Source organism: Penicillium canescens (assembly GCF_028828765.1).
Source record: "Penicillium canescens strain IBT 15451 chromosome Unknown utg000004l_segment0_segment0, whole genome shotgun sequence".
In the NCBI taxonomy this organism is placed as follows: Eukaryota; Fungi; Ascomycota; class Eurotiomycetes; order Eurotiales; family Aspergillaceae; genus Penicillium; species Penicillium canescens.
In genome coordinates, this window is record NW_026703966.1 from 887,714 (window position 1) to 913,312 (window position 25,599).

General features: G+C 50.1%; 8 protein-coding genes across 8 annotated transcripts; 3 read left to right on the top strand and 5 right to left on the bottom strand.

Annotated features, from left to right (window-relative positions):
• Nucleotides 1-34: 34 nt before the first annotated feature.
• N7446_005686 (uncharacterized protein) lies at nucleotides 35-6,775 on the bottom strand (the record flags this gene model as incomplete). The annotated part of the gene is made up of 13 exons (XM_058514434.1): nucleotides 35-620; nucleotides 668-1,244; nucleotides 1,291-1,540; nucleotides 1,594-2,169; nucleotides 2,222-2,910; nucleotides 2,961-3,142; nucleotides 3,195-4,200; nucleotides 4,265-4,399; nucleotides 4,447-4,582; nucleotides 5,206-5,457; nucleotides 5,546-6,526; nucleotides 6,604-6,633; nucleotides 6,710-6,775. The coding sequence occupies 13 exons, from the start codon at nucleotides 6,773-6,775 to the stop codon at nucleotides 35-37; spliced, it is 5,466 nt and encodes a 1,821-aa protein (XP_058371612.1).
• Nucleotides 6,776-7,938: 1,163 nt separating this feature from the next.
• On the bottom strand, nucleotides 7,939-10,130 carry N7446_005687 (uncharacterized protein; the record flags this gene model as incomplete). The annotated part of the gene is made up of 2 exons (XM_058514435.1): nucleotides 7,939-9,771; nucleotides 9,822-10,130. The coding sequence occupies 2 exons, from the start codon at nucleotides 10,128-10,130 to the stop codon at nucleotides 7,939-7,941; spliced, it is 2,142 nt and encodes a 713-aa protein (XP_058371613.1).
• Nucleotides 10,131-12,522: 2,392 nt separating this feature from the next.
• On the bottom strand, nucleotides 12,523-15,452 carry N7446_005688 (uncharacterized protein; the record flags this gene model as incomplete). The annotated part of the gene is made up of 13 exons (XM_058514436.1): nucleotides 12,523-12,777; nucleotides 12,838-12,933; nucleotides 13,011-13,031; nucleotides 13,081-13,311; nucleotides 13,409-13,801; nucleotides 13,857-13,933; nucleotides 14,001-14,260; nucleotides 14,336-14,459; nucleotides 14,604-14,826; nucleotides 14,876-15,068; nucleotides 15,119-15,141; nucleotides 15,189-15,230; nucleotides 15,297-15,452. The coding sequence occupies 13 exons, from the start codon at nucleotides 15,450-15,452 to the stop codon at nucleotides 12,523-12,525; spliced, it is 2,094 nt and encodes a 697-aa protein (XP_058371614.1).
• Nucleotides 15,453-16,097: 645 nt separating this feature from the next.
• On the bottom strand, nucleotides 16,098-16,577 carry N7446_005689 (uncharacterized protein; the record flags this gene model as incomplete). The annotated part of the gene is made up of 1 exon (XM_058514437.1): nucleotides 16,098-16,577. The coding sequence occupies one exon, from the start codon at nucleotides 16,575-16,577 to the stop codon at nucleotides 16,098-16,100; it is 480 nt and encodes a 159-aa protein (XP_058371615.1).
• Nucleotides 16,578-17,984: 1,407 nt separating this feature from the next.
• Nucleotides 17,985-21,299, top strand: N7446_005690 (F-box/WD repeat-containing protein; the record flags this gene model as incomplete). Its single annotated transcript, XM_058514438.1, has 3 exons — nucleotides 17,985-18,395; nucleotides 18,448-21,123; nucleotides 21,177-21,299. 3 exons carry the CDS (start codon nucleotides 17,985-17,987, stop codon nucleotides 21,297-21,299), a joined length of 3,210 nt encoding a protein of 1,069 aa, XP_058371616.1.
• Nucleotides 21,300-22,093: 794 nt separating this feature from the next.
• On the bottom strand, nucleotides 22,094-23,148 carry N7446_005691 (translation initiation/elongation factor MRX8). The gene is made up of 2 exons (XM_058514439.1): nucleotides 22,609-23,148; nucleotides 22,094-22,543 (listed from the first exon to the last, which is right to left on the bottom strand). The coding sequence occupies exons 1-2, from the start codon at nucleotides 23,115-23,117 to the stop codon at nucleotides 22,114-22,116; spliced, it is 939 nt and encodes a 312-aa protein (XP_058371617.1). The 5' UTR covers nucleotides 23,118-23,148; the 3' UTR covers nucleotides 22,094-22,113.
• Nucleotides 23,149-23,279: 131 nt separating this feature from the next.
• N7446_005692 (putative AP-3 adaptor complex subunit sigma) lies at nucleotides 23,280-23,906 on the top strand (the record flags this gene model as incomplete). The annotated part of the gene is made up of 2 exons (XM_058514440.1): nucleotides 23,280-23,348; nucleotides 23,421-23,906. 2 exons carry the CDS (start codon nucleotides 23,280-23,282, stop codon nucleotides 23,904-23,906), a joined length of 555 nt encoding a protein of 184 aa, XP_058371618.1.
• A 446-nt stretch (nucleotides 23,907-24,352) lies between these two features.
• Nucleotides 24,353-25,486, top strand: N7446_005693 (60S ribosomal protein eL8; the record flags this gene model as incomplete). The annotated part of the gene is made up of 3 exons (XM_058514441.1): nucleotides 24,353-24,358; nucleotides 24,627-24,707; nucleotides 24,776-25,486. The coding sequence occupies 3 exons, from the start codon at nucleotides 24,353-24,355 to the stop codon at nucleotides 25,484-25,486; spliced, it is 798 nt and encodes a 265-aa protein (XP_058371619.1).
• Between the last annotated feature and the right edge of the window lie 113 nt (nucleotides 25,487-25,599).

Genomic DNA, 25,599 nt, shown 5'->3' on the forward strand with positions numbered 1-25,599 from the left:
GCATATTCTGGGGGAGTGCCATCCTGAATTTCGATTACCTCGTGTTGAATCTGGGGGTTGATGGTTTGGTTTGGCTTCCAAGAGAGGACTCAGCTTGAGGAGCAGATGGTGCTGAACATGTTGCATGCTTCGTCGCGATGCTGGGGACAGCTCCGAAGGCATGTTGTGTTTGCTTTTCTGTCATTGGAGAGTTTGGTCTTGCGAAGCTGGTGCCTGGTTCTACGAGGAGGAGTGATGGAGAGATCAGATCGTTGAAGTCATCATCACCATAATCACTCGAATGGATTCTCAATGGGCTCAACACTCGCTTGGTCTTGCTCGAAAAGATACTTCTGCTTCTGTCTGATAGAGCAAACTTTGCCTGGGTTGAAGATTTCTTTCCGACCTGAGACGTCAAGCTTTTTGTCTTAGAGGAATTGTCAGTTTTCTTGGATTCACTGGTGCGTTGCTTTGCCATTTGGCTCCCTGGATTGAAATTGCTCGTAGGAATGATTTTCGTGATACTGTCAGAAATTGTCAATTGATTGAGGCCATTCTCCTTCTGGATAGCAGGGATGGACCGCTTTTTGGCAGGCTTCGGAGGCTTTTCCAGGCCATCCCGGCAGCAGAAATGCTTGCAGCTGGGGCCGTCAGTCAGATCTCGAATACAGCAATGGATCTCGCAGACCTTGTCTTGTCTTTGCACCTGTGATTGCAAGCCCATTTGCCATTAGCAAGTCGAATCGGCTCGGGGTTCTCGTCTTCTTGATCTTTCATGTCTGCGGCCCGTTCGTCGTCTCGAGGGTTTGAGATTTTCGTTCCTCGCTGTGGCGGACTGGGAGTGGTATCGATCGAGAACCAGTCCATCTCATCATTTGGCTGAAACGTCGGCTTGGAATAATGCTTCGGTTTACTTGAGCGTTCATTCACGGCCAGAAAATCGTCTAGTTGCAGATCGTCGCCATCGAAGTCAAGATCGTCGAAGTCTCGGCGGGATTTGGGAGTATTTCTGGCCACGGCTGAAACATTTGAGCGAGACATGCTTGTTGCTTTGCCTGCGTCCACGACCCGTTTTTGAACATGGTCTTCCGCATCTCGGTGAGATCTCGACGTGCAACTGCTACCAACCATCTCTCGGATGCTTGAAGGAGAAATGTTTGCCGTTGAGTGGCTTGCTTCCGTTGAAGTGAGATTCCCTTCTCGCATAGGAGTAAACGATAGAGGCGAAAGCTTGGGTCTGAGCTCAGCCAGCCTTCCCGTTCCAGCTTTATAATTGTTAGCACAAAATCAAAGTCTGAGAGAACATCTTACCAATATCATCGCACATAACATGGCAAACAACAAATTGCTCAGCACTTGTCAACTCCGCAGAAAGATCAATATCCAACCGTTCCTGAAGCTTGCTCGCACCAGTACGTCGAAAGTCAACCATGCGGCCATCGGACGTCTCGGTCAAGCAACAAACATAAACCGGGCGTCGTTGAAAGAAAGTCGGAATCTTATCATTCATGAACGCAACCTCAACCTTGAACCGAAGAGTGACACCTCCATTATTGACTTCCTATATCAAATCATCAGCAGGAATGAAATCCAAAATCCTAATCATTCACAAACCTTCCCCAACATCCTAACAGCAACCCTCAACTTGGGAAACTCCTTCAGCCTAGAGAGTAATTTCGCCCCAAAAGGCGGATTCTTACTAAGAACCATATCAATCCGATAAGCCTCCGTTTCTTCCAGAGATTCTATACTGGTAATACCAGCAGCAGCAAATTTCCGAACAGCAACCACGCCGACTTGCTCGATCTGCTTCATCTGGAGAGGGGAATGGTCCCAAACTTTTGCACCGAAGCTTCGAGCAAGTTCCAGGGCATTGAGGATAGCGATTGAGTCTCCGCGCGCAATCTGGCAATCGATTAAGCAGCGGACTAGTCGGTTGACATGGTAAAAGACGAGGGATTTGTCTTGGGCGAAGGTAAATTTGAACTTTTGGAGCTGATCACTGTCTGGATAGTCGATTGCCCCGAGTTCGGATTGGAGGAGAAGGGAGGTTTTGTGGCATGGGAGGGCTATGTCGACTTTGATGGGGAATCGAATGCCTGGGTCACGGTTGATTTCGCGGTAAAGGAACTTTTCACCTCCTTTCAGGCGGATCTCGCGGAATTCGTCGCCTTGGGAGATAACGTTGAGCTAATATAAGTTGTCAGCACGGGTTCAAATCAGTGGTGTGGGAGAATATCACAGTCTCGGACAGTGTTGCTCGTGGCTTCAATGATAACAAGACTTTCATAGTCTCAAATCGGATATAGTACCGAGCCATGGCATTGCCAAATTGGGTTGAGCAAAGACTGTCAGCTTCAACAAGCCCAACCTCCCTCAAGAGATGAATGTCCTTCGCACAAATCTGTCGCAAGAGTTCATTCTCGTCCTCCTGATTCGCACCCTCCTTGAGCTTGTAGTGCGTAGGGTTCCGACGAAGCCTGACGAACAAAAACGTCCCAGCAAGCCATTTGACAGCGGAGTCGATGTCGGAGATATTACCCAGTCCAATCTCGGCATTGAGGTGATCAATCAGATTCAAATGCAAGCAGCTCTCCAAACTCTCAGATCCAGAAACGAGTTGCTCGTAATGATTCACACGTTCCTTTCGGGTGAGGATGACTGCTGTCGCACTGTCGTCAAATTGAGGCCTTCCTGCACGACCGAGCATTTGCATCATCTCTAGATCAGAGTATTCCTTGCAGCCCCCGTCTTGCCAACTGACGGTGTTTTTTATTATCACCAGGTGACATGGTAAGTTGACTCCCACTGCGAGGGTTGATGTACAGCATATCACACTGATGTGGCCATCCCTAAAGCCTGCTTCGACTGTGTGGCGGTCCCCGGGTCCCAAGCCGGCATGGTGGAATGCGACTCCGGCGGCGATAGTTTCTACCTCTCATTAGATATGAAGTGGAACGGTCAATGGAAAGAAAACATACTCTTCAGGTCGTCGTTATGAGCATCGAGAGGTCTCGCAGGCCCCTTCCAAAGCCTGGCTGGCGGGTTGGTCATCGTCCAAAGACGAGCCAGCTCCTTCGCTGTTGAAAGGGATGAGTTTCGTGTGCAACAGAAAATCATAATGGGCTTTTGGAGTGAATGCATTCCGATGACCTCGGGCAACCTGATAGAACTCTCGTCAGTATACAATGAACCCGGAACAGATGTGTACATACTTCGAGCCACAGATTTTATCAAAAGCAAAGTCATTCAAAGTAGACTGATACCCATAGACAACCTTCGTTAACGTAACCGGACGAAACTCCTCCCCGAAATGCTCTCTGTGCGCAGGAACATGATGATTAGTGGCATCCTTGCCAAGCCAAGTAGCAATATCCTCAGAATTGGGAACGGTAGCACTGAGCGCCACGAAGCGAACATTCGATCCGATGTTCTTCATCCGGGATACAACCGCCTCGAGGGTTGCACCGCGAGTTTCCTTCAGAATGTGTACTTCATCAATGAGGAACAGTTTCACGAGCTGCATCAACTTCCCGTGATCTTTCCATTTCCGAGTCATGCTATCCCACTTCTCTGGAGTTGTGATGATAATCTGACTACTCTGCACAACGCGCAGTTGCATGTGATCCGTGTCGCCGGTTAACTCTGCACATTTAAGATTCAGGCTTGAGAATCTGGAGTGCCAGTCTCTGAATCGTTCGGCACAGAGTGACTTCGTGGGTGCTTGGTAGACGACTTTAAAACGTTCGTCTTTCAGGGTGTTGAGGAGTCTGCAGATTGCCAGTTCCATGATCACTGTCTTGCCACTGCCGGTGGGTGCCGAGAGGACGATGTTGTCGTTGCTGTTATAGACAGCGTGAAAGGATTTCGACTGGATGGCGTTGAACAATGGGAAAGTGAACATCGAGCGATAATTCTCGGGTATGTCGTTCACGGGAATGAGCACAATGCCTCGAACGGACGGCGGGATATGGCTGAGAGACCCTTGTCGGTGCTGGTTGCCAATCTTCGGCCCAGGACTCACATGGGTAGACAATGCCTGAGGCGATGATTGAGTAGTATCCTCATGATATGGGCCATGATTCAACTCAAGATTGTATTGCTCTATCTGCTTCGCCTCTTTTCTCTGATTCAACAGCGCCAAAGGACTCGAAGGTAATCTTGGCCCAATATCCGGCGGAGTAGACGCATCACCGCTGTGAGGAGTGATACTATAACTTGCTATTACATGTCAATCTCTGCCAAACACGGCCGATCAAACCGCAACCTATTCCAACCAACTCACGCTGAAAGAAACGAGAGATATTCTGCGGCTGATGGTCACACTGGAAGGATAATTGAAGCGAAGAAGCCGGTCGAAATCCTAGATCTGCATCTTGAATCGCCATTTGTCTATCGTTCTGAGCTAGTAGTTCCAGATCTGAAGGTCTATCAGCAGCTGTCCTATATTTGGGACGGAAGAATTACCAAAAGCATCCAATTCCGGATCTTCATCGTGGAGAGACGATGAAAGGGTACTGAAAGGCTGCTGTGGGGATGGACTGCTGTATCGTGGTTGCAGGGAGCCTTCGATGAGTCTTTGGTCGATGGCTTCGGTTCTACTCTGGGATGGGGAGGAGGGAAAAGATATAACTGGGGCCCTTAGGGAGGGTGCTTGGAATGGTTTGAAAGTCTGTGGTTGATGATTCCTTCGCATTCTGGCTGTATTTCTGGATAATTGGGAGCAACTCTGATGGTGGAGATGAACTACATTCCTACGGTAGGCTGGTAGGTTTGGTCCGTGGGAGGTGACCATGTGACGGCACGTGGACGCACCCATGTTTCTCATGTTTACCAACAAGGACTATGAGCAATTAGCAGACACTGTAAATGATCTGGGGTATATGAAAGATTTTCATTGCTTCGTATATATGCATACATGAACCAAGACCGAGAAAACTCGGAATCCCGGACGGCGAGAGGACATGCAAGAGGCTAGCAAAGAGCAAGCAGCCAGCCCCAATAAATAGGGCCAGCACCGAGCACCAAGGAATGTCACAAAGGGTTGTTTTCGAGGCGATGCGAAGAACGCCGCATTTGTTTCTGCATCTATCAGGTATCCAATATCATTTCCCGTAAAAAAGACACATGTCAAGCTGACCCAAAACACCGGCAATGTAATGTTCGGGAAGTCAATTATTTCTCGTCGAAATAGCTGCTTGTGCTTACATTCCGGCTAGAGCTTACCCTAGCGTGGCCTGGTGCTGGTGAAGTTGGACGAGATGATGATATGCCGTCCGACAGGAATGGGGTATTTGGAAGCTTGATGGAGAAGTCGTTGGATGAGGGAGCCACGGGCGAGCCGCCAGGTCCTCCGACGTCCTTTTCGTAGGTGTCGACGCGAATTGGAGGTGGGCGAGAGCCACCGACTGAGGGAGTGAAGCTTGGGTTTCCGTAGTAGTGGGTTGCTACCAGGACTGCAGCCGAGCCCAAAAGGAACTAATGCAGTCAGTATTTCATAGCCATATGTGAGACCTTGCAAACTCAAGGAATCTATGAGAAGGAATTGAACAGGTAAGGGACGTACGCTTGCAGAAACCTCAAAGTCAAAGAGCCAAATGCTTCCAATAATGCTAAGGATAATATTGACGGTTGTGGCCAAACTCCTTGCATCTTTGTGCGCATGGCTGACGTAGAAGGCTGAGACAATCCCACCAAGGGCCTGGATAACAATGGTAGACCACACCGCCCAATTGTAACCCTGGAAGAAGCCATCTTCGGCGATTTTCTCGCCATCGCGGAAAACGATTCCAATGAAGAGAGCAGGGAAAATGGAGTAAATAGCCAATTGCACATTGCGAACCCACAACGAGATGTGGTTCGAGCTGTCCTTGAGCACTTTCTCAAAGTAAGTACTCGCCAGCCCAGAGGCCAAAGCCGCACCGATAGTTGCAAGGAGGCCGATAGTTGAGTTCAGGTGCGGATCAGCGGTCAAGATATCCTCTTCGATACCCTCGTACGTTGCAGACCGCTTTTGCAGACTACTGCCAGAGCTAGAGCCTTGCTTGACAGCCTTCCATTCCTCCAGTGAACGAGGGAAGTAGTGGTTCGCGTGGTCATCCTGCAGCATCCGCTCGGTGCTTGCATCAGGGATCTGCACCAACGCCACGCCGACCACGAGCAACAGGAGCAGGCCCCACTTCCGGGGTGCGATACTCCGTCTCAGAAGCATGAGACCAAAGATCGCCGTTGTAAGGAACTTCAGCTGGAAGGTAACTTGGAACGTCGCAGCTCGCAGGTTCGACAGCGCAATGTAGAGAAGCGAATTGGACAAGACGTCTAGACCGGCCGGGATGGCCATTTTCCAGCTATCGCCAGTGAAGACCGCGCTTGTTAGGGAGAAGAATAGGGATGTGGCGGGCATGGAGGGAGGAGCGGTTTTCGAAACGTTATAGAGAGCCATTGTGAGGGAGATGGCCAGCTTGACGACCTCGACTAGGAAGACTGCCGTGGATGTAAGGTATCGTTTCCCGCCGGCGGGGGGCATAACTCGAGAATAATGGGCCAGCTAGAGGATCGTAGAAGCATATGTTAGCCATTGATGCCATCACGAGGATGCGTTCGCCGCGCAAACAAACCACTTACCAGTACAAACGCAGTAGACTCCGCGGTCAGCTATAAGAAGGCCAGGTCAGCAACGAACATAGACCCCAGGGCTGCACCAATATGATGCCCAACAGATAACTCATACCAAAACCCACGGCGCGTTATTAGCCACAGCTCGTAGCCCAGAGGGCCGTTGTGCGCGATCGGTCATGACGAAGATCGTAGATCGCGGTCGCGTGTTCCGGAGCTATAAACCGTGGCGATGGGGTTTCCGCAAGACAGGGGGAGACAATTCCCAGTCGGGTCGCGAATGTGATACTTAGGGCGAGCGGAGGGAGTGAGCTGGGGAAAAAGACGTCGAGCAAGCTGTGGCCGATCTGCGAACCAGGGGCTTGTTTTGGAGATCTCCCCTTAGGGCCTGATGTCAGGGCTCCAGAGGACGATCACCGAAGCGAAGGAAGGAGAGAATAGGCGGTCAAAAGGAGATGAAGAGAACTCGCAATAACAATGCAAAGTAGCAATCCGGGGTTATAGAAGGAGAATGGGCGGTGTGGGTCACGGGTCAAGAACAAGGTTAAGTCCGACTTGAGGTCAAAGTAACTGAGATGTTCAACTTGGGCAGGCTGGGCAAGCTTCGCGAGTTCCCTTTGGGCATTCTTCAAATATTCATTTGGTCCCCAGCCCCTATAGCCTGTGACGTCAAGGCCTGTCACCTGGCCCACGTATCCTCGCCCCCATCAGTCCTGAGAGCTCATTCGTCGGTATTTTCGTATTCCATCTGCTACGAAGTACATGTATAATGTAAATCTACAGAGTTGCAGCATTGTGCGTTGGTCCAGTCGGCAGTAGCCCAGCCAGCCACAGTCTGATTGGGCTTGCTGCTGCATATCAGCCACGTTCTATTGTTTCAACTGGTACATCCCTTGTGCAACACCGGTCAAGCGGGACTGTCTTTCTATGGGGCTACGTAGAGAAATCGGGAGATCGGGAGATCAGGTTGCGCAAGAGGTTGATCAATTGAGGAGTATTATGGTGAGATATACAGTGATGAATATTGGGCACAGGAAACCACCCAGGTGAAACATGAAAGCAGGATTTATGAAGCCTGCACTTGGACGCTAATTCAGAAGGAAACAAGATAGGAAGACATGAGTGATAAGGTCATGGAAAATAGTGTAAGGAGAAGACAAGAAGTCTTATGTAGTTGGGAAATCCCGAGGTGAAGTACCCGAGATGCACATGAGACAAGGAAATCGCTGAGAAAGATTGTGGAAGAATGCTTCAAGACGTGTAGGTATACAGAGAGTGAAGGGTAAAAATAGGAAATGTAGATTGAGTGAATGTGGAGGAAATGATTCCAGGCCGGGCCATGATTCAGTGTACGGTAGCAATACCAGCGCGCTCCTGGTCCCAATCGAAATTGAACGACCAAAGAGGAAGACCCTGGTTGCGCTTCGGGTCACAGCTCTCTTCCAGCATGATAGCTTCGCTGCTATCAGTGCGACGGCGGGAGTGCCGCTTCTGATCTTCGGGGATGGCAGGCGGGGGTCCTCTTGGGGGCGGCTTTGGGGACGGAAGCGGCGAGAAGCGATGAATTGGCAGGGTTGGAGTGAGCGGCGAGGCACCACTGGTGGCGGGAGAGGGCAGGCTCTCGGAGTAGTTGGCACTAAAACCCGGGGAGGCAACAGAGTTACCGGTTTTCTGTTCAGTATCAGAGCCTGAGCTTTGGGAGGGTGTGCCGTCTTTGTCCAAGTGGGCTGCACCTTTCACTGATGGAGTATTGAATGGCGGGAAGACGTTGCTGAGACGTAGGAAGGAGGTATCGGATCCACAAAAGGAATCGCGCGAGGGACCTGAGAGGATTGAGCGTCGGTCTGCCTCGGGGAGGTTCCCATAGTTGAAGAGACTCGGCGTGACCTTGCCCTTTCGGACGCGCATTGCTTCGAGAAGGTCCTGCTCTTGCCGGGTCACAGCGATGACGCGACTTCTCCGGTTCAGCTCCTTAAGCTCTGCGGGGGAGCGAAGAGGCTGCTGTGGGAACTGTGCGAGAAGGTCTGCCTCAATGGTGGGAACTCCACTTGAGCGTCGAGTTTGAGTGGTGCGTCGGGTTGTCTGGGAAGACTTGCCGGTGGAAGACTTTCCTGTGGAGGAGTGGGAAGCCTTGCGACGAGCTGGAGCCGGCTGGATCTTTTCAGGTTGGGATTTGAGACTGCCGGTTGATGGTTGCCGATCGAAGCGTCGCGAAGTTGGAGTTGTGGCCGTGGCCGCCTTGGCCGTAGAAGCAGTGAAGATCTCAGGCTCATCGTCATCAAAGGTAGCGACACTGTCCCTGTAGTTCTTCTTTCCACTGCGCTTTGGCTCAGTGGGGGTAATTTGCTCATCCTCATCCTCCGAGGACGAGGAAAGGCAGAGAACACTAGAATTTTGCAGGTCCCTGTCCTTCAACGTGCTTCTGTTGCTCTTCTTGGATGTCGAGCTCTTTTCGCTCTTCTTGGTCTTCCAGGATTCCTGGGAAGAGCTCATACCACGAGGGCGGACTATCTCTGGACGAGCAGTTGGGCTCAGGTACATATCCTTGGTTCTGGTAGAGGGACTATGAGCACGCCTCGCGCTCGGTTTGGACTCTGGAGTCCGTTGCCGTTCTAGCGGCAAGTTCTCCCGGCTGTTGGAATATACACTGGAGCGACTGAAGAGTGAACGCCGGCCTGCATATCTGTCCAGGGCCAGATCGATCTCGCTTGTGCCTACCGTGCGCTCCATCGGCTGGTCATACCACTCGCTATTTTTGGTCTCAGCAATGGATGGCAGATCCGAATTATCGACATGCTTTTTGGACTCGCTCTTGAGTGACTGGAGGGATGGCCGACGAGGAGGTGCATCCGGGTATCTCTTGCTGGAATGATCGGTAGTCCTTTCAACCTTGCGGGGGATGGAAACGGGAATATGCTGGGGAGCCGGATTGGAAGGGAAATCCGAAATCACCGTGGAAACGGGAGACGGTGAGTTGGTCATTCGTTGCGGAGACAAAAGACCGTTATGCGCACTGGTATTCCGAGGCTTGGGGAACAAAACGGAGAGATCAATTCTCGGAGGACGCATCTTCCGCTTCGACTCCTTCGGCGGATTCGCAGCCTCACCCAGCGTCACTTGAGGTTCAATACCCAGTCCGTTCCGCACTTTAGGCTGGAGCGATTCGGCCTTGGCCGACTTGGAAGAATCCTTGGAACTGAAGTATGAAAACAGAGTCGAGGAAGAACCGGAGTGGTGGATTTTTTCGAGGGCTTGGGGAGCGGCGGTGCGGCCTCTTGCGATCGGTAGTTCACCCCCAGCAGAGGCGATGAAGCCCGCACACGAAGGTTCTGGTCGGGGATGGGGGTATTCTCCGTGGGGAAAGGCACGAAGCCGCTGCTCTGCCTTGGGGCACTGCTGGGTGGTGTTCTATAGCTGGGTCGGCGTTGTTTTTTTGGCTCCTGCCACGCATGTTCGGGGATTGACAGCTCTGTTCCAAAGAACCGCTGCGCTTTGGAAGCTTTGCGGTCCATCCCGAGGTCTTCCTCGCTCTCCATTTGGCGACTCGACGTGCGGAGTGGTATGTGGACTGGTGAGCGATCGCGTCCCAACATTGGATACACGCTTTGTTGCTCTAGTGCATGGAATCGTGAGCTCTTTGGCTCTGAGTGTGCCGACTAGGCGGGTTGGGTTTGGTGGGTTCAAGTATTTGCTTCCGAAAGTTGGCGATCTACTCCACAAGTCAAATGTTAGCATGAAATTGGCACGGTCCCGGTCATTTCACATACCGGAGTAACAAGATATCACGGAAACGAGCGGGGAAGAAGGGTTTAGAAATCAAGACTGAGGATCTCAGGGCTGGGATTGTTTTTGTAGAGAGTGCTGGGGTTTACATCAGTCAATTGGTTTAGATTCACGGCACGCTTAAAGGGGGAGTCCCACAGCAGTGGATTGTAGGCTTCGAAGAAAGATGGAATCTTATAGGCTGCGAAAGAGTGGCACGGTGTTTCATTTATTTCCATTGATTTCATTTAATGGGGTGGAGCTGGGTGTAAGTTGGGTTGGGAGAGAAGCTAGCAGTGATCGACAGAGATGGAGTGGGCAATTGGGCAAGGCATAGATCAAGTGCAACTGGAACTGTGGTACTTGGGTTTGATTCCATGGAACTCTTTCAGGGGGAAAAGTACAGCCGTTATTATGACTGTATACACTCCTATAGACTACTGTATACTACCCAGTTAATCTGCAGATTTAATATGCAAGTACTTCTGCTAATTGTCATCCTCCCAGTAGGAGAATTACCCCTGAACCTAAAAATACACGTGAAGCTCTTCTGGAAACCGGAGGTGCAAAAAGCTAACACTAAATAGAGGCTATTGACGCCAATCCTCCATGCCAACTGGGCAAATTAGACTTATTTTCCGCCTAAACCCACTTCTCACCAATTCCCTTTACCCTCGACCACATCCATAAGCATGTATGTACATGTACTCCATGCGTACTCCGGATGCTCAGGCACTTTTTTCAAATCGCGAGCTAGCAGCCGAATGTGGATTCCATGGAGGAACTATGGAGCATCCACTACGGTAGAGCGATTGCACCTCCTCCACACATTCAATCACACGCAGGTCACATCCGAGAGCAGATCGGCAAATCGATCTAATATCGACCCGGCGTATCGTGCACGAGCTCAGCTTTCGATCGTGCTTCAGATGCAGATTAGCCTCCACCTCGTGCCGCCGTGACAAATACATGTACCGAGTTCAACCTTGGATCCTTTGCGTGGCAGTGTCCTAGAAATTTTCGCGTCTCGGTCAAATCCTGCAGACGGAACTGACAGGAACTGGCAGTGATCGACGCGGTCCATGTGTGCAACCAGTGTATCGCCCCAGTAACTCCAATCCTATAATGTTGCACGCATGTCTCGCCGGTACAGATTGAGACATGGGGATTGAGTTGACAGGTTGACAGCCTCTAGTTGCGGAGACTGGCTTGAACGGACTTTCGCCGACCTGCAGATGTACGTTTCAGACGCCGGCACGGACATATCTCGTGCACTATCTTGCACGGCACGGTGTCCAAATCCCAATCGAGTCAATAGTCCCGGAGATCCGTGATCGGGGATCATGGCGCCAGCCCGTGTGTGTGCCCCACGAGGCGCCCGTGGGCGGAACAGGTGCAAGCGATGATGACACTCTGGGGACTTCCAATTTCTCCCAGATCGAGATCCTGGTCTAGTCGAGATCCATTCGCCGACTGTCGATGACATCCCTGTCGGGTATGTGGCGCTTTTCCTGTTTGGTCCACCATCCCGAGGGATTCAGCCTGTGAGCTGATCACGATGCCGAGGATGTGTGATTTGAGTGTGTGAAAGGCGTGACATGGGCGAAATGTGTGAATGAAACAATTACAGTAAACGATCCGGTTTTAGCATTCCCAAATGTCCGGAAACTGCCCACGTTCACCTCGGAACACTATTGAACCCAAACCCAAACACTTGGTTTGACAGGCGGTTCCGCCCACTATGCAAAATGGTCGCGGTTAACCCCTAATGGTCTTCAATAGTCCACCCCAATAGCTTGGTGCCTTACCAAGGTTCTGAAACGCTCTATTCTTTTATGTTTCCCCATTCTGCGCAGATCATAGCTAAATTTTAAGCTCATATGCCTCATATTTTTAATCTAGTGGTAAGCCCTCGAGTTCGAGTGAGGTAAAAGGGAGAACAAAGACATGAAACTTAATATGTCCAGCGCCAAAATTTTACCATGAATCAAACAAAAACGTATTGGGCAGACTTTGACAGAGGCTGAGTCCAAAATTTGGGTTTTTGGACTGCGCTGTAAATACTGCAATCATATCAAAGAGATCTTCCAGGATTTCAGACTCGAAAAAAGCGCATCCAAGTAAAAACAAATAGATACAAAACATTAAAAACACTCCTGTCGATCCTCAATTCTTCTTTCTCTGTGCCTTCGTAGACTTTGCAGAGTTTTTAGAGTTTTTAGGCTTTTTAGACTTTCGCCTCGAGTCCGCTGCGTGTTCACCATCATAAGCCTTGTGAAAGATAACCCCCTTCTTCCGCCTCTTACTTGGCGCAGACACAGTTGTAGTAATATCCTCCATCCCAGGCGGGTACTTTGTAATAATGCAACCAGGGAAATTCGCACCCAAAAGTGAAAGAGGCACGAGGACCGGGATATCATACTACTCAACAGTTACTAGACCATACACACAATCCCGGACACGGTTAGCGTTAGCACTTACATATTGGCGGATAAGCAACATCGGATCTAGCACCTCACTGGCCAGTGTCGGTATGCTTGGTCCTTTGGTAGCGAAAGTGAACTTGGGATCATTGCCCTTTTAGAAGCCTCTAGCTTTCCATCCTAGACTACTAATCAGGAGACCGAGTTTACGGAAACTGTGTACGAGCTCACGGGCTTCGTCCCTGGTGCAGTCTGTATCAAGTTATAATGGGATACTTGGGGTTATGTGACGAGGTCTTACCGAGATGAGCGGCCAGAATTGCATTCGATGGGGGGATACCCTCGAAGAGGATCGTTTTGACTGCTCTTCGCATTCTGATGAGCTTTTTAACTTTTCCATTAATTCACTGTCAAAGTCATAGCCGATCAAGCAGCTGTAGCAGTAGTGAATCTTGGGAAGCCGGTTGTCTTTCCTGTGTCGGTATCCATAGCACTCGGCGTGCTGGGTGAACCTGCAGCTAGCACATTTGATCTACAAAGAATCAGTTAGATCTGAATGTTCCACGACAATACTGGCTGGTAACTTACTATAAAATCAGGCTTGTATTCATTCTGGCTGTTACACTCACACCGACAAGCATCGATCTGATTAACGATGTCATGCGAGGAACTTTCCCCGTTATTATTCTGATCGGGGAACTGTCAACCGGTACTGCTCGATTATCGATATAGTGCACTGTCATCGCGCGGACAGTAGGTTGTAGTCCCGATTTCTGCATCTCACGAATCTCTTCTAAAGCCCGCTGGCCCTCAGCCCTGCGAGTCGAAATACGGTCCGTGGGTTGTCCGGGCTCGGGCGTTTGTGAGTTCCTCAAAGTACTGGATCTTACATCTGGTAGCTCAATTTCTTCGTTGTTAATACTCTCCACCAGGTGAATCGCCCTTCTGTGAGCTCTGCGTTGAGCAGACTTGGCTTGGGCCTCGGTAGTTAGGAGTTCAGGCTTGTCATTTGCGAGTATTTTCTTGTAGTAGTTAGTAACAGTTCAACTTTTCTTGAATATAGGAGACCAAACTCACCGGACGTCCTCTCTTGTGATTATGTCTCAATTTCTCCATGGTACGCAGCCGCTGGGTGATGTTGTAATAGGTCCACTCTATCGTGTCAATGTATTAGCTTGTGTTCATACAGCCCGAAACTGGGATATTTTGATAGATACATACCTACAGGGCCCTGGTCATCTTCATTGCCGTCTTCCTCTAGAGGTAGATATCTGACCAGAGATGGGTCGGTGGGAGAGCTTTCACTACAAGTGCTTTCATCCGTGGAGAAATACACCTCCCGCATCATCGGTATCTGAGCCTCCTTGATTCCAGTCTCACTAACGCGGAGCACGTTGTCATTGTACCTCTCTTCTAGCAATTCAATGGGTGACTTCAGGTCAATGATGCGGGGGGCGAGATGGGTCAATCGCACTCCGGCACTTCGTCAGGTCAGCTTAAGCTGTCAAAACATAGCCACAGTAAGTCAAATAATATAAACAGAAGAGACAACATACGTATGGAATCCACTATCAAGTGTCCCGCAGAACCGCGACACTTTTCTCCAATCCCCAGCACTTGGGTATCCAATAGTATCGTCATCGGCGCGAGCGAAGCCGGATATCTCATACGAATTCATCCCTGTAAAAGACATATATGCCCATGTATCGCTGATCTACTCTTTCTCGTTAGCAACCATACCAGGCATGACAAAAGCAGTACACATACTAGGTAAAATCGGGAATCTAGCGCACATCGTGGTCAGCTTTCGAATAAGTGACTCACCAGTTCTAATCACATCACGCCACGCGTCCTTGTCTCCTGCTATATCCAAAATATCAATCTTCGTGTACACATGTCTGCGATCGGCTGGGCCGCGATTGCCGGAGTAGTCAAAGGTGAATGTATACGACTCTAGGACGTTCTCTGGTACATCTGGGTTGTCGAAGATCGTAAATTGCACAGCGTGGAGGTTTCCTTGTCGGATTGCTTCGAAAATTCCTCCTTCCTGGGGGGTATTAAGGTTGTATAATCGGCAGGGAGATTGGGAATCTTACAAGGAGCTTGAGAAAGTGATCTGCCGTGTCATTCAAGTTTTTCTCGATTATCCTCGTGGGGACATAGTCCGCTCTGTGGGATCTGGATTTCCCGACGCCTTTCCCGTTGATTATTTGGGAATAGATGTAGCCCTTTTCGAATGATGCTCCCCGAAGGTTTCGCTCACTAAAGACCATGTCTGGTAACAAGCCGCTATTCTATATTAGCGGAGTGGAGAGAATAGGAGTTAGGGCATTTCAAACCGCATGTAAAATAGTGTTGCGATCTACGGACATTGGTTAGTATTAAGAAACGAACAAACCAACAACTTACAGTCATGTGCAGCATGATCCTCGTCAAATCGAAGCTATGTGCCTACATTGATGTCAGAAAGCCTTGACCTCTACGATTTTATCGCTGGTTAATCCGACAGCTACTCACCACCACGGGAAATCTAAAAATCTCCTCGATGGGAAGTTTGGGGGTTGGTGTGGTTTCGGTGGTATCAGCGGTATCAGCAAGATTGACAACTTTAGGCTTGCTTGCCACAGGAGCAGCAGGTGCAAGCCCCAGTATAGCTTTAGCACGAGTGAGCATTTCGTGGTTGATGGATTTGAGGTTGAAAATGATTTGGGGACCAGGTTGAAAATATGTAGGTTGGGCAAACAAAGAAGGCCTGGTTCTGGGATCACAAAGCATTGCACGATGCGGGCGAGTAGGGTTTTTCTTTGTGTAGGATTCTTTAAAAAGATATTCTTTGGGCTTCTGATTGGAAAAAATATGCTTGTTTTAGTTGTTAGGAATCCGGGTATTGGAAAAAAGAAGAAGGAAGGAAAATATTGTTAGAGGTAGGGGAAGCACAGAAGGGAAAGGCCACAAGTGAAAACAGTCACTATTCAGGGATGGCTGATTCTGACATTAATTTTTTACTAAAAATGCCCTGAAATTACATGTTTCCACTTCCAAGAAAGTCTAGTTCTACAATAGCAAAGGTGGATTATGGATAGACCTCGAAAGGTATTCTATTCGACAGATCTAGAAATTTAATATCACTGCATAAAATATATCGAGACAAACCTATCGAACAGACCTGAAATGGTCGTCTCTGACCGAGATCACCAGAAGCGTGCTCAAACGGAGTGGACTACTCGGGCCACGGTCCCCGGGCTACCTAGGTAGGGCTGCCTAAGACTGGGAAGAAGAGCTGTATCTTGGGGAGCCGAAGGGCCACGATCGAGATACTCAGGTGCTGATGTTGCAACAGTTGGAGAGTGTTTTCCGGGGCCTTAACAGGCCTTCGATGGTCTGCTCGCGAGGAGATGGGCAATCCAAATTCCAAGAGTCACTCATGAGCTCAAGGCTACAGATAGTTGGGTTGAGGTCCCTATCGAGTTCTAGATGACGCGATAGGATGTGCACCATTTCATCGGTAGAGTGACAAGCCTGTTTGAGCTCAGTGTGCCCTTTTTCGCGGGGGTTAGGGTTACGAGTGGATTCTTGCTGTGCAAGCTGGATAGGCTCACAAGTTGGAGACTCGTTAGCCATTAACTGCCCGAGTCCTCTGATCACATCCACGTAAATGGAGATGAAAGCTAAGCCTGCTCTAATCTCATTGCGAAGCAATGGGTAGTTGTTGTTGAGATCAAAGATTATCCGTTGAATGAGATCCTGAAGCTTAAGGCGAGCTTCTGCAAAGAGTACAAATGAGTTGCACTCCGCCATGGCTTTTTGTCTTCTTGTTGATAATAGGCTTGTGGGGATTGTGCAACAGCAAAATTCGGTTGCTTAAGAGATACTTATATAACCTTGACCGGCATGCTCCTTGATGAAGCTACGCCATTAAAAAAAATCACGCAGAGTGTGTGAAACAGAAGTAACAAGGAGACAGCTAAAACAATAACTTTTGTTATGTTTGTAGCTAGGGCAACGCATAGAAAAGGAAGAGTTTCACTAGGGCTAGTGGACATTCAACACTGAGTACGGATGAATCTGCTATGGTGAATATGTTTCTCGATTTCTAGAAGTGCTGTATCATTCAGGTCATGTGTCATCCTTGCAAAGCACTTGTGCGCTAGGTTGCAGCCGTGATAACAGGCTTGTCAATCCAAAAAAAGCCCTAGAAGACAAAGCCTAGGTGGTAAAATCCTTGGGGTTCTATGGGACCGAAGACAACTACGTGAGGTAGTACTTGCCATTTTGATACTTGGGGTTGCTATACGTATCTGCACTCTTAGTGGCGTTGTTAAGCCACTATGCTACGGCTAAATATAATAGGGTTATATGCAGCGAGGTGCTATATATGCTACAAAATGAAAAGAGTCTCGCTCACACTTAACATATGAAATTGACAGGCCCATGTGCGGGACATTCATTTCTAGGAACATCCTCAGTACTTTGTGGGCCAAGCCCTTGAAGAAAATGTGGGGAAGCCTTGGAAGTTGCAGAGATCGACCAAGTATTCAAGCAAATAGATACATATATCAGAAAAATAAATACGTTCAATAAATCATCCGTTAACAGGATACAAGATAAGCGGAATCTATATGAATCTATATACAAGGGCACGTCCCCGCTTCACGTGACATGTGGCGAGACTGAAGAAACCGGGAAGAAAAGGTCGCCGTAAATGGCAAAGTTGCAGTTTCAAGTCAAGCGGGCAAATAGGCAAAGTGCAAGCAAAGTGGCCAAAGGCTAGACTGGATGTAACGGCCTAGTGTGCCCAGTCCCACTTGTAGGCCAAGAGACTACAGGCTTGATATTTCTTCCGTCCAGATAAGAAATGGAAGAGATGGAAGAGGTAGTAGAGTAGAAGAATAGAACATGAATCAAATAGAATTATCAAATAGAATACAGCATCCAAATATCCAATATCAAAGAGACAAAGAACAGAACGTGCAAAATTGAAGTTGGGCCATGACATCGTCGGAATTGTTGTTCTCCGCCCCAACTCCTTGTCAGCCGCCACTGTTTCTCCCCTTCCTTTGACTTCCTTGCTTCTTTCTATCCCCTGTGCACTTTTTAATCCGAAATGCTCTGATCTTTTTCTCATGGTTTGCAGGGGCGATTTCCTACGAACACCTGGACATCGCGGTGACTTCTTTCATACTCGATGCTCCCCTCTTGAGCATCATGTCCTTGAATGCTGCCTCTCAAATCCCTGATTCGACATACGCCGATCACAACCTATCGACGCTTTCGTCACATGTCGCCCACAGCCCTGACGCTCGATCCGCCCAACGATATAGAATGGACGAGCCGGAGAGAGATGAACTGGCTGAAGGGCCATCGGATGCTGCCCTCGGACAGTTTTCTTTCGCTCCTGCGACTCGAACCACGGTGGTGACCACCACCACGACTACGACCACCTCCTTTCCTCCTTTGGTCATTAAACCCCCGCGCTCCGTCAAGGACTTGGACACCAGACAGTACCCTCTCGCCTCGGCCCCAACTCCAGCATCTTTGAGGAATCTCAAGTTCAAGATCGGCGACAGATCTATAGTTTTCAACGAACCCGAGGACACTAAAACTGCTGCCAGCGAGGTAAGTGGTTTCATCATCGCTTTATTTCGATTGAAATGCTAACATCATGTAGACAAAGGAGAAAACTGAGGCGTTAAAGGCGGCAAACGGTCAGATCCGTTCCGTGAGCTCGTTCACTTCTGAGGTTGACAACCCCTCCCGGCGGCTGGCCCCTCCAAGGATCACGAGTCAACCCTCCAGCCATCCTTTCAACTCCCGTCGTCGTGCCGTGTCCCCCGTCTCTATCCCCGAGGCACGATCCTCGACCCTTCCGCGGACTCGTGCATCTCGTGTTCCTTCTGAGCCCATAACACGCCGCACCCGCCTAAGTGGCGTGGCACCAACTCATCTTGCCGCGGGTCTGGCCACACCAGACACTGAGGCGAACTTCGGTGGATCTGGCGAGATAGTAGTGCCGAGACAGAGAATCCACAGTGCGGTATTCCCGCGCAGAGAGCCTCCTTTGCCGTCCCCTCTGTCTTCTGAAATCGGAACCAAAGGACCACAACACGTGAACCAAGATGCCGCGCAACAAAATGGATTACACGGTATTCGTTCCAGTTCTGGCGACCAGGAGCCTCAAGCACCTGAAGTGGACCAGAATTGCTCAAATGCACATGAACCGGTTTCTTTCAGCCAGGATACGACATATGGAACACAAGAACCCGCATCACAGAGCAGACCGGAACTTACCTCCCAGCTCTCCGCAATTGACAATGCCATGGCACAAGATATGTGCCTGCCGAGTCCTAGCCTCTCTCCGGTTGCCGCTATGAACGCTCTTCATGGCGAGTCCTCGTTTGATTCTGAAGGACTTGACGTTGATACGGATTCTAGCCTCGATCATAACGTCTCCCGTTTTTCGAAGGCCATGCGGCTTCAGGATGCAGCGAATGGGCCCAACTCACGGTCGCCTCCCTCTCTTTTGGATATGCCAAAGGTACTGGAATTCTTTGATTCGGTACCCGAGGAGATGAAGACCTATCTTATGTATCAGTTCCTTCGACGATGCCCTAAGCCTACCCTACATTTTGTAGCAGATGTGGTCAACCCGACGTTGAAGTGCGATTTCCTCGCTCTTCTCCCTCTCGAGCTCAGTCTCAACATCACCAAATACCTTGACGTCCAAAGCATGTGCCGTGCTGCACAGGTATCCAAACGATGGAGGCACATCACTAATTCTGACGAAAAATCCTGGAAGCACCTCATTGACCAGGATGGATATTCTCTTTCAGATGGAGAATTGGAGCGGGCCATTAGACAGGGATGGGGATGGCAGCTTCCTCACAGCCCTGAAGAGCCTGAGCAAGATCTCAGCCTTATGGCCTTCTTCAGGGCGGATAGAGAGGAGTCTCCTGTTCCATTGGCAATGGACTCAAACAGCCGATCCTCCTATTCATCCCTGTCGTCGTCGTTACGACGACCCAAGCGCAAAGCCAACACGCGTGCTACAAGCCGCAAGCTGGCCAAGCGCAAGATTTCATCCAGTGGGGGAGAGTGCAGTGATCCGTGTTGGAAAAAAGACATTGCCGCTTCCGAGGCCCCGTATGCCGCCGCCAGCGCTGCAGCCGCTGCGGTGCCTTACGCCGAGGTTGGCAATCCCTCTCTTCGGGGGCTTTATCTATATAAAGTTCTCTACCGCCGTCATGATGCTATCCGCAAGGGGTGGATGAGGCCGGAAGTGAAGCCGCAACACATCGCTTTCCGCGCACATGACCGCCATGTCGTCACTTGTTTGCAGTTTGACGCCGACAAGGTTCTTACTGGCAGTGACGACACCAACATCAATGTATATGATACCAAGACTGGCGCGTTGAAGGCAACACTAGAGGGGCACGAGGGCGGTGTCTGGGCTCTTGAGTATTATGGCAACACCTTGGTATCCGGTTCCACGGATCGCTCTGTCCGAGTTTGGGATATCGAGCAGGCCAGATGTACCCAGATCTTCCACGGTCACACCTCCACTGTTCGCTGCTTGCAGATTGTTCTTCCCACTGAGGTGGGCAAAAATGTCAATGGGCAGCCTGAAATGATGCCGAAAGAGCCATTGATTATTACTGGATCTCGGGATTCCAACCTGCGGGTTTGGAAGCTCCCAAAGCCCGGAGACCCAGTCTATTACCAGGGCGGTCCGCTTGTCGATGACACTGACTGTCCCTACTTCCTTCGGGTTCTCACTGGTCATCAGCATTCTGTTCGTGCTATTGCGGCCCATGGCGATACCCTTGTGAGTGGTAGCTATGACTGCACCGTCAAGGTCTGGAAGATATCCACCGGGCAAACACTGCACACTCTACAGGGGCATTCCATGAAGGTGTACAGCGTTGTTCTTGACCACAAGCGCAATCGTTGCATCAGTGGAGCAATGGATCATATGGTCAAGGTGTGGTCGCTAGATGATGGGTCTGTTCTCTACAACCTTGAAGGTCACACCTCTCTTGTTGGTCTACTTGCTTTGCAGAACGATTTCCTTGTCTCAGCGGCCGCGGACTCTACTCTCCGAATTTGGGATTCTGTTCATGGACACTGCAAGAACACGCTGACTGCACACACCGGAGCCATCACTTGCTTCCAACACGATGGGCAAAAGGTCATCTCTGGATCTGACCGTACCCTGAAGATGTGGGATGTGACGACAGGCGACTGCGTGCGAGACCTTCTATCTGACCTCAGTGGCGTGTGGCAGGTCAAATTCAATGACCGACGATGTGTTGCTGCGGTGCAGCGTGACAGTATAACTTACATTGAAGTAAGTTATTAAAATCGATCTTTCTAGACCTTCTTGCTAACATGGTTCACCAGGTACTTGACTTTGGCGCTGCACGCGATGGAGTGCCAGAAAGCAAACTCGCCTCCCGCATCGTTGTCAACGCACGCGGACAAGAGGTCCAAAATCTCGATGAAGATGACGACCTGTCTGACTGAAAGCAAGTCTGCTTTCCAAGATTGACTTTAAACCACATCCGACGAACCATCCTTTCTACATTTCCTACTTTCCTGTGATCTCTCAATACCCCGAACTACCAATTCACGATACCCATCCTTACAGCTCTCGTCTTCCATCGGAACAAACCTTTGCATAGCGTGGTCGGCATTCTTTGGTCTTGCAGCATTATGATGGGGGCCAGGCGTTATCTTTTTCCTTTCCTCATATCAACTACTTATCTGAGGGCTTCTATCCTTCTGTATCCCCAATATCATCCCTTACCCTTGCATCTTCCACGATACGTTTTCTTTGTCTTCCTGATCCGTATGTGAATTCCCGTCCTATCTTCGTCATAACGGCAACATCATATCGGTGATGAGTCCGGTGGATTCTTTTACATATTTTTTTATGCTTTGCGTTGTCTCTAACGGACTGTAGTAGATTGATTATGATCTTCATTTTACTTGTCTCTATCTTGGGTATATCGTATGGCATGTTCTGCCTGTAGCAGGTAACTATATAGTACAAAGAATTTAAATGCTCCATATATGGCCATCTCTTGGTCTGTGTCAAGGACGCCATCATTAACTTAAAAGACAGCCATTTTATGGCGTATAGACTGGCCAGCTGAAACCTCTGGAGGTTCGTTCTGCGTCTAGAGAGTAACTCATGTCTCACTATCCTCATCCAAAAAGGCGAAGGCATTTTTGCCATGAATCAACAAGGCATATGCGGCTTAGCCACACCAACAAGTCAAGCCAGAAACTCGACGAGAGTAGAAGATATCCAAACACCACCATGTGCCTAAGGCCATCACCAAATAGAATTCGACGTATCCACGGCAGGCACCGGATGGGCAGGACGACTACCCTCTAGACTCCCGTCAATACCAGCAGCAGACAAAATCGACCAGCGAATAGCATCAATCCCCAGCGCGCGACCAGGACCAATCTGCGCCTCAGCACTGCAAGTCAAGATCTCACCTAGGGCACCAGGCCCCTCGGAGACTCGAGGATCAGGTTGGATGATTGGTTTGATACCCTGCAGCAAAAGCTGAAGTCGTTCGAGGTTGTACGGCGATACGCCGGACTTTATTAACTTCATCTTTTTCGCGAGGAATTTGTCGACTTTGGAAAGGATGATCTGGTGTGGAATGGCGTAGTGTCGAAACATCTGGAGGATATCGGCGTCTGTTTGTTTAATGCCGTGCGTGCTGTCGATGAGGATGAATGCTCGACGGAGTCTGCGATGGTGAAAGTCAGAACATACTATTTCCAAGCAGATAACAGGGAGACAGATGTAACTTACTGCTTCCGTCCCTGGAGATACTTCATAATCTCCGCTCCCCACTCAGCTCGACTGGCCTTTCCATATCCCGGCATATCAAGCAAGACGACCTTGTGTTCGCCGCCTTTCGTACCCCCAATCCCAAATGCGTTCATTTCCCTCGTCCGCCCTGGTTTCGAGGATGTCCAGCAGACCTCCTGCCCCATTATTGCGTTCAAGAGTGAGCTCTTGCCGACATTGGACCGGCCGAGGAATGCGACTTCGGGGTCTACCGATGAGAGTGGTGTCGTGCGGAACTTGGCCGCGGACCAGAGCTTCAAGGGGGAATGACGGGACGGAGTGAAGACCTTGTCGGCGAAGGCTAGTTGTTCGGGTCGAGGAGGCTGCGTATCCCAGTAGTAGCAGAGGTCGGACGGGGTGAGGTCTTTGAGCTCGCGTTTTTGTGTATTGGAGGCCGAGGATAGCGCTCGTATTGTTGTATAGATGGTTCTCTCAGGCGCAGAGCGCCCGCATAATGATATTGAATTCATGCTATCTTCTTGGCCCGCGATCAAGAGTTAGAACGAAAAAAGAAGTCGATTTCTCCAGATCGGCGCACGCGGCAAGTCGAGCCAAGACCGCAGTTATCGATAAGCCTTTCTCGCATCGCATCCAAGTACAGAGCGGTACTCTCTCTCACCTCGCCATTCAAGATGATCAACGCAGTCCTAGTCTTCAATAACAATGGCCAGCCCCGGCTGACCAAGTTCTACACACAGCTGGTAAGCCCTCAAGCGACACCCCGCACCACCGCGGACTCCGCGCCAGACACCCCAACTCACACGGTAACCCAGGACACGCAAACCCAGCAATCCCTCATCGCGCAAATATACCGTCTAGTTGCACAGCGCCCGGCAAGCGCTTGCAACTTCCTCCCGCTCCCACCCCTCCTCTCCCAGGGCGCCAGCTCCTCCGCCACCGGACCCTCCGATACCCCCACCCAGATCACATACCGCACCTACGCAACGCTGTCGTTTATCATGATTTCTACGTCTACAGAGTCACCACTAGCTCTTATTGATTTGATCCAGGTGTTTGTCGAGTCGTTAGACCGGATGTTTGAGAATGTCTGCGAATTGGATCTGATCTTTGGGTATGAGACGCTACATGCTGTGCTGGGCGAGATGATTGTCGGTGGTGTTGTGGTTGAGACGCATATTGAGAAGATTATTGCCGGTGTTCGCGCCCAGGAGGGCTCGCTGGGTAAGAGGAAGGCTGTTCAGGCTGCTAGTGCTGGTTTGGGACGGGGTGCTTTGCCTGGACTGGGGGCATGGCGGTGATTGGGTTTTCCTGGTAATTATACATGTGGGTTTGTTGCATAGGATAACTTTGATGATCATGCGATCTGATCTGGTCTAAGTTATCTATGGCGTTCAGTTTTATGTAATAAGACTTGCTTTAGCGGGGCACGGGAATGGTGGCTATGAGATTCAGTAATTGGTGACCTGAGACGATACACCCTATGAAAATATGGAGCTTCATAAAGGAGAGCATCAGATACCCAAAATAACGACTGTCTTAACAATTTGTTCCTGTAGATCTAATGGCAGTCTGATATCAGGTGATTGTCACATGACCGAGTGGGTCTGCCCTAAGCGCTAACCCTAGCCCTGATCACCTGATCGCGCTAGCGCGACCCACGACAAATTCATAAGTTGCATCCACTCGAACTTTTTCCTTTCTCATCCGTCAATCGTCAACCAGCGCAACGATCCCAGTCGACAACATGGTGGTGAGTACCTGAATGTCTCTTGATATTCTATCAGAGATACTAGTTCCCGCAATGTCGTAAAACACATTCGCACTGCTTCAGATTTGATATCTAAGCAATTCCGCCGATCGCACGCAGCCTCGAAAGAGATGTGTTGTATCGTGTGATGATTTGGCTGGAAGCATGAGTCCAATGCCCGTAACAAGGCTTGGCTCATCGCTCTCCTTAGAGTTCAAAGAAGATGCAGCATTCGGTGGACAGCACGCTGATCTTCTTTTCTCAATGATAGCCTCCCACTAAGTCCGGAAAGAAGACCGCCGCCATGCCCTACCCCCAGGGCAAGGCTGGTGCTGGCAAGAAGGCCGCCAAGGTTAGTTTTCTCTTTCCACTGGGAGTGCATTGAGTCTTGAAGACACTAACCCCTCTTACTCGCAACAGAACCCTCTCATTGAGAAGCGTTCCCGCAACTTCGGCATCGGCCAGGACATCCAGCCCAAGCGCAACCTGTCCCGCTTCGTCAAGTGGCCCGAGTATGTCCGTCTTCAGCGCCAGAAGAAGATCCTGAACATGCGTCTGAAGGTTCCTCCTTCAATCGCTCAGTTCCAGGCCACTCTGGACCGCAACACCGCTGCCCAGACCTTCAAGCTCCTCTCCAAGTACCGCCCTGAGACCAAGGCCGAGAAGAAGGAGCGTCTCGTCCAGGAGGCTACCGCCGTCTCCGAGGGCAAGAAGAAGGAGGATGTCTCCAAGAAGCCCTACCACGTCAAGTACGGTCTCAACCACGTCGTCGGCCTGGTCGAGAACAAGAAGGCTTCCCTCGTCCTCATCGCCCACGATGTCGACCCCATTGAGCTCGTTGTCTTCCTGCCCGCTCTCTGCCGCAAGATGGGTGTCCCCTACGCCATCGTCAAGGGCAAGGCCCGTCTCGGTACCGTCGTCCACAAGAAGACCTCCGCCGTCCTGGCTCTCACTGAGACCCGCTCCGAGGACAAGGCCGAGTTCGCCAAGCTCCTCTCCGCCATCAAGGAGGGTTACACCGACAAGTACGAGGACTCCCGCCGCCACTGGGGTGGTGGTATCATGGGCTCCAAGGCCAACGCCCGCATTGAGAAGAAGCAGAAGGCTCTCGAGGCCGCCATCAAGGTCTAAGCTTGTGTAACTACAGCTTGGTCCGAGATGTCTGTTTGACGGGATCGTTTTTCAAAAAGCGCTCGGCTCTCATAAAAAGTTTAATGGGAAACAATTAAGGTGTTCAAGGCTCT

Bases quoted from the DNA above. Each gene is read 5' to 3' on its own strand.
- N7446_005691 (XM_058514439.1), bottom strand. From the start codon at position 23,117: ATGAATTCAATATCATTATGCGGGCGCTCTGCGCCTGAGAGAACCATC. The intron at 22,544-22,608 runs GTAAGTTACATC...TCACCATCGCAG, and splicing joins TATCTCCAGGGACGGAAGCA to ACTCCGTCGAGCATTCATCC.